Source organism: Corvus moneduloides, chromosome 10 (assembly GCF_009650955.1).
Source record: "Corvus moneduloides isolate bCorMon1 chromosome 10, bCorMon1.pri, whole genome shotgun sequence".
Taxonomy (NCBI): Eukaryota; Metazoa; Chordata; class Aves; order Passeriformes; family Corvidae; genus Corvus; species Corvus moneduloides.
Window position 1 is genome coordinate 10,195,835 of NC_045485.1, and position 12,453 is coordinate 10,208,287.

The 12,453-nt window shown below is 37.0% G+C and overlaps 1 protein-coding gene across 3 annotated transcripts in view; it reads left to right on the forward strand.

Moving 5' to 3' along the window:
* COL4A3 (collagen type IV alpha 3 chain) overlaps nt 1-12,453 on the forward strand; it is a 56,160-nt gene that overhangs the window by 833 nt on the left and 42,874 nt on the right. For all 3 annotated transcript variants that reach the window (XR_004242089.1, XM_032119538.1, XM_032119539.1), the window contains exon 2: nt 10,209-10,265. Coding sequence is in view for 2 of the 3 variants with exons in the window: in XM_032119538.1 (XP_031975429.1) it covers nt 10,209-10,265 (57 nt within the window). In the remaining variant the exon portion in view is untranslated. The remainder of the gene's footprint in view (nt 1-10,208; nt 10,266-12,453) is intronic.

A 12,453-nucleotide genomic window follows, 5' to 3' on the forward strand; every position in this document is an offset into this window, starting at 1 on the left:
AAACAGAAAAGTGCCGGTTTCAGTAAATTTCTGGTAACCATCAAACACATGAAACTGACAATTTTAAAATACCTGATAGATCTAAAGCACAAGAAAATGCCAGTTTTAGTAAATTTCAAGTTCTTTCTCCTGTAATAGTCAACAGTGTTAATTTTTCCTTGCATGTATGAGTAAAGCTCTAACGCTATACATGAAAATCTTTACTGCCTATCAAAACATTTTGAAGTTCACCTTTATAAGGAAAAATAGTGATCTTGTACTTTGTTGTTGCTAAAGCAGAGCCACGTTCTGCTATAATTATCTGAAGCAGTCTAATTAGTAATTATGTTTCTTCTAAACTCATGAAGCTATTTCACTCACCCATTCTGGGTAGTGTCTGGAAACAGCATAAGCACCTCACCCAATAAGCTAGGTTTTTTCATGGCACTCTAAGTTGACTGGCAGTCAAGTTCAGTCATTTAACAAAGATCTAATTGTTTTATTTGTCACGGAATTAAAATACCTCTTAGTTCTTACGTAGAGCAGAGGTACCAGATCTATTTGCAAAGTATGTGTTTTCTGCAGTTGTTTCAGGCTCTATCTAGATCTGATGCTTACTGTAAAGCAAGACGTGGAAGATTAACAACTGAAGACCTGTCTCTCTCTTCTGTCCAGTTTGCTGGGTTTTTTTCCATTCTCCTCTTCCTCTGCTGATACCTGCCACCCCATGCCCTTGTTGCTCTGAAGAGGTGGATATCATCATATGGGCTTCTGGATGGCTTTTAGCAAGCACAGGCTGTGTTCCGAGAATGCCCCCCCCCACACACACTTTTTCTAAGCCTCTCTTCTGGCAGTTTTGTCTAAACTCCTAATTAAATATCAGTGGCTACTGTAACTGATGTGAAATAATTGATAAATCATTGCATCTTGGCTAAACTGTTCATTGCAAAGAAATAGGTATAGTTAATGTTCTAAAATTATGCTAAACTTTCATATGAAAATAAATTTATGTTTGACCAGCAGGCAATACTTCTGCTGTTTGCATCAATTAAAAAACGTTTCAACATAGAAAATTTTAGGTGTAGCTTATTCCTGAAGACAGGAAAGCAAATTATTAACCTATGCCTGCTGCTGTTTATACAGCAAATTTTAGTCCTTGTAGCTCTTCACAACTTTGTGGCACCTGCTAGGGAGTATTATTGTCTGCATTCTTGGCCACTAGCATGCTCTAATCACATCTTCTGAAAACTCAGCAGAAGTAGCATCTTCCCATGTCAAAGGCTTTTCAGCTACTTTGATGTATTCCTTGGCTTCAAATACTGGTGTTATAATTCTTCAGATTTTTCCACTGTTCATTTAAATATTTTAAAATAATAGTGATCATCATCATCATCAATACATTTTCACAGGGTACAAGATTCTTCCTGTTCTTCATATTTTTTTTTCTCTCAGAAGAAAAAAGGATTTGCTTTTTCATTGCTTAGTTTTGTCTAACAGCACCTGGAACTGATAGTGCCTTGATGCAAATGTACAATTCAATTAATTCCCTTAAGTGTGTACTGTCTTTTGATACCATTTATGCACTTCTTGTATATTTTCAAATTAAACACTAATCTAAAAATGTTCCCTGAAATTTGTTGTTTCAAATGACATGTTGTTTCAATTTTTCCTAATTGGAAAAGTATCTTGCTCAAGTTCATTAGTACTGAATCCATACTGCTGCTTTGTGGCATTGATCATTTTTATGTTGGCATCATGTTAGTATTTGTTCAGAACAGAGTAAGAGTTTCTGCTTGAGCAAGATCACTTGCTTGCACCTCATCTTACTACCACTTTTTAATTTGTATTGTAAATACTGTTGCAATGTTTGTTAGCTCACAGGATAAAATTAACAGCACCTTATTATATTTTTGCCTCCATTATGACACTTCATATTTTTCATCGTGCACTGGTGGCAAAGGAGGAGACATAACAAACTGGGTGACTGTAGGACTTGGGAGGATCTTGCATCCTGTTTCTCACACATGTTGTCTCTTACTAGATGCAAGGGTTCATATGTCACAATTAATTTCATTTCTTAAAAATGTTAGAATTTGCATACAAGTACTTAAAACAAGTATTCTTTGCTTCCTAATAGCAATTTTTTTTTCTTGATTATATGTGACCTATATTGCTGTCACAAGTAGATCTTAATACATCGCTCTGGAAGGAGAAAATGTTCTAGCTCAGCCCATGGCCATCTCCAAGGCTGGTAAGAATGTGATGCAGGCTTAGTTTAACCAGGAATCAAAGTGTTAGAGGCACCAAGCATCATGGTGAGAATGTTCCTTCTCTGGCAGCCTTCAAAAGCGCCCAGGTTCTTTGCTGCACAAGCAGCTGAGAAGGGAAGATGTGCACCTGAATATACAAGGGAGTTTACTGAGTGTGTTAAAAAAACAAGTCCTTTGTGCAGTGCCCTCTTTGATTTGGTTAATGTGCTCCCAGCTCCAAAGTCAAGGAGGCTGTTACTCTGATAACTGGGTCCAACTGCTAGACTGTTCTGCTCCTGATTGCCTCTACATTTATTGTAATTCAGCCATCACCTCCACAGAGAAACAGGACAATGTCACAGCACTGCAGAGCAAGGCTTTTCCTACTGGGCCAAGAGAGTTAGCATAGATTAGCAGAGTTACCCTAATGTTTGTGCATCAAAATTGATGGAGTTCTGCTTGTTTACAGCACATTGCTCTGATGGCCAAGAAATGTGAAGTATGCCTATGTGTGTGCTGCATCATACAACTGAAAGATGAACCTTCTTAGGTGACCTTAGTAAACACCTGTGAAAATTGAACTGTTGACACTTGATGCCTTTTCTAGAAAACCTACATGATAAATACATATTTAAGCAAAAGCCTATAATTCAAGTTATTTTGCTGGCTGGATAATACCATTAAAATTGTTAGAGTAGGCAGGCAAACACTGGTTCTTTCTTCACTGCTTTGCATTTCATAGAGATAGAAGCATTTTATTTGTGATCTGTGCTAGCATATCTTCTGCGATACCTAGATTTGTCGTAACAGATCTTTGAAACAAAATACTTTGCTATTAAGTGCAACTAGTATGGGATGTCCGGTCATCTGTTTTACTGTCACATTCTCACCCTACTGCCCAACAAAGTAATACTAGAAGTATGTTGGCATGGATTGCAGGAGCCTAGGAGGAAGGTGAAATACAAAAAGGCTTTTTCCTTAACTGTTTGCAGCCCCAGTCCCTCATAGTCACACTGAAAAAGTTGCATTTTGTCACACCTAATGTATTTTTAGTTCCATTTTCATTATTTGTCATAGCAATTTCGTGATAGGGTACAAGTCTCACAGCTTTACAGGTTTTCCATTTTGCCTGGTTTAGTGAAGACCTTTTAGCTAGGGCTTTGTGCTGCATTTTTCCACAGATTATTTTGGAGGAAGCTGCAGGAAGAAGTGACCTTTAATTTTTTTTAAATCTGTGAAATCCCAGAGCCTTTCAAATCAGGGGAAACCAAAGCCTGTGCAATAAGCTTTCTCTGAACCAGCTACTGTTGCTTTTATTGCTATTTGCACCACTTAACAGAAGATGCACACCAGGAATTTTATGAATATACAAATATACAGGCCCAAGGAGACAAAAATTATAGTGAATACCATTCCCACACTCAACATCTGGGAAGAAATACAAAACGTGCGAAGTAATGCTAACCATATTATGGTAGGTAAGCAAAAATTCACTAGTTAAATGGTGTGTATTCTTTGTTACTAGATTGCTCTTTTAAGGTGACTCTTAGGAAGGAAGAGCACGGATGAATAAGCTGATTAAACACCCTTAAGAGTTCTCTACACAAAACAAAATTCTGCGGCCTGAACTGCCTAGTCTTTTTTCCTTGGTGAAAAGAAAAATATTTATTTCTGTTGTCCCCATGTCCACTTCAAGGTCAGGAGAAGAAATCAACCCCAGAGATGGAGTCTATGGCTCTGTCTTTGGAGATTTTACACATGTGAATATATCAGGAACAGTTTGGTTGCATTTCTGATAGTCCTTATCACAGTGACTTCCGCTCTAGTGAGATGATTTGAACAGTAAGGTGTTGGTCATTATAAACATAAGCATCAAAATATTCTGTGGTTTAGAAGAAGAAGAAAAAGCATCATTCTCTTTGTCTAAAGAGAGAGCAGTTCTGTATCTTCTCTTTATAGACCAAAAGGAATTTACACACATACCACCCCACCCCCACCCCCCAAAACCAGGAGATTTAAGAGCCTAAACATACAGTTTTCCAAAACTGCACACAATATGCCAACTCTACTTATATAGATACTGAGTAATTTTAGGCAACATCTACAAAATAGGCCTTAGTGGCCATCACTACAGAGCTCACAAATCATCTGAGTTTGTGAAAACTCAGTGTGTTTGTTTTTTTATGAATTAAAACATTTTATCTGTTTTATCCTAGCGCAATGATGATGATGTGTGCAAAGTGAGGATTGCTGAGCCCTACTGTTCTCACACTTCCTAACTGTTCACTGATAGTCTGTTGGAGAGAAGGGAGAAGTTCAGTATAATTAATTGTGCTGTATCTGCTTGAAGGAAGAGTATGGTCTGCACCATGGGAGTTGCATGTGGAACATACTCCCAATGACAGCATGGTGTATTTTCCTGAGAATAGTATGAACAGCTATGTTACAATGGTTTTTTGCAACTTCTGTTCAAACAGGCCCATTCACAGGAAAAAAAAGATAGGCTGTTCAGTAAGTATATCAACAAAAAGGAGGCAAGAGATACCAGAAGTTCTCTGAAAATTTTATTTCCATCTGGCTTATAGTTTTTAACCTAAGGTTTATGTTAATGCTTTTTTATTGTTCCAGGTCTGGATACTTATGAGAGATTTGGCTAATGCTGAAAAATTGCTGTTATACAAAGTTGTTAACCAACAGATTTTTGCTGTAAAAACGATGAGAATTTTTTCAAAATGGTTTAAATTTCTGAAGTGAAAAAGGGGTTCACACACACGTTCCCCTTGGCATAATATAAAGTTGTTTAAATGTTCACATACAGAAGCTTCTTCTATTTCTCTCTACATGTAATTTAGCTTAGTTGGTTTGAAATACCATTATAAATACATCTTTATATTACATGAACAAGCAAATCCCTTCCGAAAGAGCTCATACCAGTTTAAAATTAAGGATGTAAAGTAAGGAAGTTCTTACCAAGTTCAGATAAAATGTGTTAACATCATGTGACCACGAATTGTGTATCTGTAAGTTAAACACAAAGTCCTGCTTCTGTGAAATGTTACGTTTTACTATGATCACAAATGTTTGGGACTTCTCTCCTGCACCTCACACTGAAAGCAGTACATAACCAGTAATACAAGACCCAACAGGGCATTTTGATTCAATAGTTATTCCCTGAGCAAGGTTCCCATTACAAGAGTTTAATGGAGCTTATTCAACAACTGCACTGCCTGTAGCGGAACAGTTGTCTCCTGCTGTGTCCTTGGAGACCCAGTCTCTCTGTGTTAGTTGCTCTTGACCAAGCTGTTTATTAATTAAGTTACAGGTGTATTTCTTTATAATGGAAAGTCCAAATGAAATAATTTTCATCCTAGGTATTCAACTGGTAAGCAAAATGCTGTGAATTGTGATAGCATAGATGGCTGTTAACAGGAGTCTTCTAAGGTAGGAATGTCTGGCTGTCTTCCAGTTCACAAGTGACTACACAATGTTTCAGGGCTTGGGAATTGACATATTTTCGTTCATCTCATCATCTCCTATTTCTGCTCTATGTTGTCTATACTTATTGGAGGCTTAATAATTTGGTTTTGTTGTACTGGTCCAGCAATCACTAAAAAAACACAAAGTTCTTCGTGGTCTTTGATAATTTTAATGAATTCATGTTTGATGCTTAGAATGCATGAAAAACTTTTAGTATACAGATTCTAATTGTGAGACTGGTATTTTGTTTTGATAGCAGTGTTTTGGAGTGAGGGGAACCTCATTCTCCAGGACCTTGCATGCTCCATGGTGATTTGCAGTTGTGCAACATGAGGAATATGCTGCCAGGGTCACGTATCTACTAACCTTGTCTAGCTAGAATTCCTGACTGTGCTAATCTAGCTAAGTATTTTAATACAGGTGCATCAGAAAAAAAAAACCTTTCTTTGTATAGCTTTTCTCACAGCAGGAACTTTTCTCTATAAAGCTGTGCTCTCAGATCCTCTTGTGCAGGTTAGGATAAATTTTCAAAACTGTAACCGTATCCATACTAGAAACTTTAGCTACCACCATAGTGTTCTTCAGAAAGTGCAGCACTTAACATATGTGCAGCATACCTATCCCAACACAAGTCTGTAGTGTAAATAAATGGTAGAGCAAAACTTTCCACTTCCTGTATTACTCCCGCCTTTATTAGATGCAATAGAAAACATTAGTCGGGAACGAGTGAAATGGGCTTTTTAAAGTTTTAAGCACTATATTAACATCAACTGTTGGAGCAGGGTTATTCTATGTGCTCAGTTGTGATTTATAGACACAGCTGGGATGTGTAAAGTGATTACTCTGCACTGAGACAGCCCAGGAAGAATTCAGAAATCTCCGTGTGTCAGCAGCCCTTGAAAATTCGTAATCAAGACTTAAAGGAGCTGGCTCACTCATACATAATTTCCAGTTTTCTGTAATTTCTTTTAAATGCCAATACTTATTAAAAATTACTGCTCAGGATATCATTAATGAGCAGAAAGATGGAAAAGAATAAAAAAGTGGCATCAGAGAAAAATAGATACTATCCAGTAAGTCTTGTTCCACCTATTGATAGAGTTCTAATTTAGCGATTCTGTAAGTTAGGAGATAAAGACCTAGTGGCAGGATAGGTGAGATGCTAATAAGTATCAAGTTTAAATGAAAAATCAGTTATGCATTTTTAAAAATAAATCTGATCAGCTGTTAGAACAACCAGTGAAGGAAAGTGACAGCTTCATCACCCACTTGAGAGAAGACACCTGGGCTATTTTTACTGTCCACAGTAATTAATGGATATCTCTTGCACTGCTTTTAATTAATTTAAAAATACCTCATGTTGCACAGTCATCTTTATGTTAACCAGGATTTACTTTGGGCTTCAATGGAGTTTACCCATGAAATTAAAGACCAATCAGACCAAAAGTGCAAACTTAAGCCCCACTTCAGCCACATTACCATAGTCCTACACAATACATTTAATTTCATCTCAGCTTTCATCTGAATGTCTTTATTACTCATCCTGTGTGGTCTTGGACTGAAATATACGTAAGGAATATGATGCTTGTTTCCTGCAGCAATACATTTTGCTGCCTGTCTATTCTGGGTGCAGTATTTTTAATACAAGTATGTATTTTGAAATCATAGCTGAGTTACTCTGATCGTCTCTGGATCTGGAAAAATAAAGAAATACTCTGACTGTCCTGTCATCATATATGTAATTCCAAAAAAAACCAGATCAATGGAGAAATACTGGATTACTCTCACTTTGGTTCTTTTTGTCTGTTCTCCACCTTCCTGCCTTTAAACCATTCCCGGTAGGACTGTGTTGCCCCAGTGTGAGTGACAGCACTCAGAACCTGGGCTAGTGACAGAATAGGAAGTCTGGCATTGCCTGCTGTTCTCCTTACATTAAGACTTTGTCACATCCTTTGGCTTATTCAGGTTTGATAACATCCCTAAATACATTCTCTGACATTCTTCATATAACCAGTACTACTGGCAAAGTTCTGAGAACTGTGTAAGATTCTTTCCAAATTAAGTTGCCACCACTGCAGTGGCTGGAGTAGCAGTGCCATGCTCAATGTACATTAACCTTTGTATAGGTGACACGATAGTCTGTAGTATGTTATTTCTTCCTTCTTTCTGGGTCATTTCTTTGAGGAATTATGTGAAGGAGAGGACTGGAATACTTTCTAAGCAGATGGTTAAGTTACTCTCTGAATCAGGAGCAGGAAGAGGTCAGAGCCCCACAGAATCCCATCCCATGGTGTAGGAAGGGCAATTCAGTGTTCTAGATAAGGTTGCACCCACTAAACAAAACATTAACCACTGCAGTAAATGTGCTTCAACATGTATAACTGGAATTATGTATCTGTTTATAATAATGCTGTACCTATCACTAAAAACACTTTGGAGAAGAGCTCCTCTATAAATTACTCCAACTGCTGTGGGGTTTTAGTTTTGGTTCATTGGTGAATTGATTTGGTATTCATATAGTTATCTGGCTGTATCCTTTGACCTAGATTTTAGATAAAAAATCTACTTCATCTAAATAGACAAAAGAAATGTAGATTATTATTATGAAAATCACAAAACCAAAAAACATGCAGTATACCTGTGGCTTTGGTTAATACACTTATGTAGATGCTACTGTGAGAATTTTGAATAAACTGTTAATAACTAACATTCAGTTTCCTTATCATATAACCTGGCAACATCACTTTTTTTTTTATGATCCTTTGATAAAGGAGCAACAGGCATCTTGCAAGGATGTGAAAGCATCCAGCAATATAAGTGAGCAATGATTTTTGGTTCAAAGCTCCTGTACAGAAGGCCTAATCTAATCTTACGTAAAAAATTATATGCCAAAACATTTAGTATTATCCAGCTAACTGACTGTGTAATGTTAAATCATCTTTGGTCTTTTCAGTTTAGGTTAAAGTGATATGTGTACACAAAAAGACCTAAATAGATATGAAAGCTTACTAATGGTAAATTAAACACGTTCTAAGCATTCTGACTTCTTGAAGCGCAAAGGCTCTCTTTCTTTCAATAGTTTATTAACGTAGATTAATTTTATGGCATCACAAGTTTCTACATCTTCATGCATTTACCTTCACATTGGATTGTCTTTGATTATAAGATAGAAGGGTTTCTTCTGTATCTGTACACATCAAGTCTGCTGCAGATTATACCTGTTACAGAAGAGTAATTTCATGTGTTGATTTCTCTACATGTCCTGAAAACTGTGCTTTGCATACAGGTATTGTAAAGAATCTAGTATACTTCTAGTATACTTTCACAGGCAGACATAAGGTACAACTCCATGAAGGTCGATAGAATTATAATGATATATATCTGTGTATACATCTTGCCTTGAGCAATGACCCTTTTTATATTGCTTAGCAGAACTCTACCAACAATCTATATTTTGAAGATAATGCTTTGGGATAGAAGTACTGTCATTCAATAGGGCACAAGAAAATCAGTTTTATGAACTATTGAAAGACTGAAAGACAGTCTTATGAACTATTCCAAATTTATTTGGAGATATACATCACTTTATCCTCTTGTATTGATATTTAAAGACTTAAAATATCTGTCATATAACTGACTTGATGAATTTAGATTATCCAGTGCCAGACTGATTGATGTCACCAAGAAGAAATCAGGATACGGTTTGTTGTTAATTCTGCACTAGTGCTTATTCTTGTGTCTCTAGTGATATAATCGTATTGATTAACATAGTAGTGAAGGTAGCATAGTTAGATGGTTTCTGTTTTACATGATACCTTTGTTTTCCAAATTTCTGATGCAGTACCACTTGAATTCTAGCTGTCAGATCAGGGTAAGAATTAACTATTTAATGTTTGCATCTCTTTAAAAATCTAGCTTGAAACATCAAGTAGCTGCCTATTGATCTGTCTATAAATCAGAGGCAGACACAATAGTATCTTGGGGGATTTGCCTTTCATGGCCAACTTATTTTAATTTCTGCTTTATTTTGTAAATAAATGCTTAAGTATCTGCTCATTGGAGAAATGCTCCCTGCAGCTTTTTTTAAAATTGATAGATGGCATCATCTCACCTAAGTTCAGCCACCTAAAAGACAAGCGGCAATGGTCAGGAATTGTCACGTCCATAGGGAACAGCAGCTACTTGCAGCATCTTTCCTCCATCATAAAAGAAACATAAAAGTTACAAATTTGAAACACTGTGACTGTTGTAATATGAGAAACTGTACAGGTTAAGTAATTCTGTCTGCAAGATCTAACTGATGCTCTTATCTGTCTCAAAAGACAATACAGAGGAATAATGAGCTCTTTGCCAATGTTGAGAATTGCCTCTTCACAAACATTTTTTAAGTTATATTGTCTGTGAAATAATTGCTTAGTAAAACCAGAGATCTCACTTGCCTCTCTCCAAACAACTCAATGAGAAAAATAATTGTATTACAAAGTTTGTATTTTTGTTTTACAGAACTGTGTATGCAAAGGTAAAAGTCCCTGCTTTTGTGATAGCACGAAAGGTAGTAAGGTAAGAACAGATACATTTTCCTTTTTTAATATTAGCTTATATGCTTGGAAATTGTTAATAGATTACTTCAGTTGATACAGTGAGTGAATTTAGTGTGTGATGGTATTTTGCCAACAGCCTACAGAGAATGATTACCTTACAAAATTCTGTTAACTTTGGGGACACTATTTAACTAAGACTTTTCAACTGAATTTTTTTACTGCATTAATATGTTTACAGCACTGTATGGTGTTTGAACACCAGCAAAACAACTGTCCAAAGCACCAGGTCTCTTTCACTAACTCCTAACAAATGTCATTACCTTGGCAGCAGCTCTCCTGTTACAAATTTCATAATGCCATCAAGAGTGTCATGTTCAGTGCTTCCCTCTTTCCATCTCTGGACCCTGCCCACCCCTCTTTGCCAGTTCCTGAAGGAAAGCTACACACACTGGCATCAAAGAGATAAACCTCTTGTAGATCAAGCAGGGGATGAGTTTCTGGGTCCTAATCACAAACACCTTGCCAGCACTGAAGGAACAGCAAATCCATCAGCAGTAAAAGATCCACAGCTCTGCCTGTTGCCAATAGCAGCTTGGCAGAGGCTCTGAGTGGCTTTTAGACAAACCTGAATTACACAAATGCCAAAAATTCTTTGAGACTCCTGCTTGCAGTTGGAAAAACAACTGATTCACAAATGAAAGGGGCATTATTGAAGAAGTCATGGTTGCAATTCAGGCGAACCATGAACACAGAAGTTCTCATACTAAACCTTATGAACAGATTCCAGACATCTATAAGGATTTAGGGTTATGATTAGTCCCACTGGTCCCATCTGCTTTTACAAAGTTGGAGAAAATTTATCTGAAAGTAAAAAGGGTCATTATTAAAATATATGTTAATAAGTGAGAAAGGAGAATACTAATATTTTCAGTTAAATCTCCCTATTTGTTTTTCATGTTACTAGCTGGTCTAACCTGACTTCATCCTAAACAGTGAAATTGAGACCAGCTGAAAAACTAGAAAAAAATAAATTGCCCACTAAAAGAGAAATATTAATAAGAATGGACACCCACAACTTTTCTTTAGCAGTTCCATGTTAAATAACTGAGCAATTTGTAGGTAAGAGTAAATAATTGTTTACACTGATGAAGTTTTTCATGCAGCTATGGAAAATCAGGACAATGACATTAATCGGCATGTGTTGGTAATTATTCAGTGTTTAGAATCCTCCAACCTGAAAATCCTCTGATCTCGTTGATCTGCTAAGAAGAAAGTGTGGCTAAAATTGCCTTTTCTGTAGAGAGGGCAGAAGCTGTCAGGAGAGCGCTGCTCTGGATTCAGACAGCACCGCGTGGCTCTGGCCATGGGCAGGCAGGCCGAGGACTTTGGTTTTCCTGTGAGCTGGTACCACACCCCCTCCAGCGGCACATTCTGGGATAGCATTCATCCTTCTGCCTTGGGACGCTGGTGTATGAAATAAACCAGTTTTTACAAAAAGCTATGCCGATTTATTATATAGATCTCACAGACACTTTATAATGCAATTCTTATTTTCATGTGTGTCAAAATATTATGGGATTACATTCTATCTTGAGAGATATAAATATACGTAACTACTAATATATAATTTTTATTTCATTCAGAAGCTATTTAAAATCTGGTGAGTTTGTGGGATTTTGAGGAGTGAGAATTGGTGCAGGGACAAGCCAAAGTATTTTGGCTTCCCAGAGACATCTCTTGGATCCTATCTTGTACATCAAATAAGACACTCAAACTTCTGCACAGCAAAATTTCACATGCTTTCTTTGTATAACTTTCTATAAAGCAGTAGGAAGATTGACTCTGAGAGAGCTGACAAACCCCTTCTCTCTCTCCCATGTCATGCTGTGATGCAAAACGTCTTGAACAGGCAGATCTTTACTGATGTAAAACTGAGCATGCTAAATTGCCACTGCCTGAAGAGCTGAAACATCTTTTCCGTTTGTCTAAAATATAGAAATATTAACAAGGAATATGTATCAGCTGCTTTCTTAAATTTTCATGCTGTCAGCTAATATCTATACTCTGCAAAATCTTGAGTGCTATCTTGTGTTCTGATAATTCATAATAATTATGAGTATGTGGTGCCATGGGGCCTAGGCAGCACAGAGATGGACCACAAAAACAGGTCAGTGTAGGCAAGCGGCAGTGTATCTGCCACAGCAGCA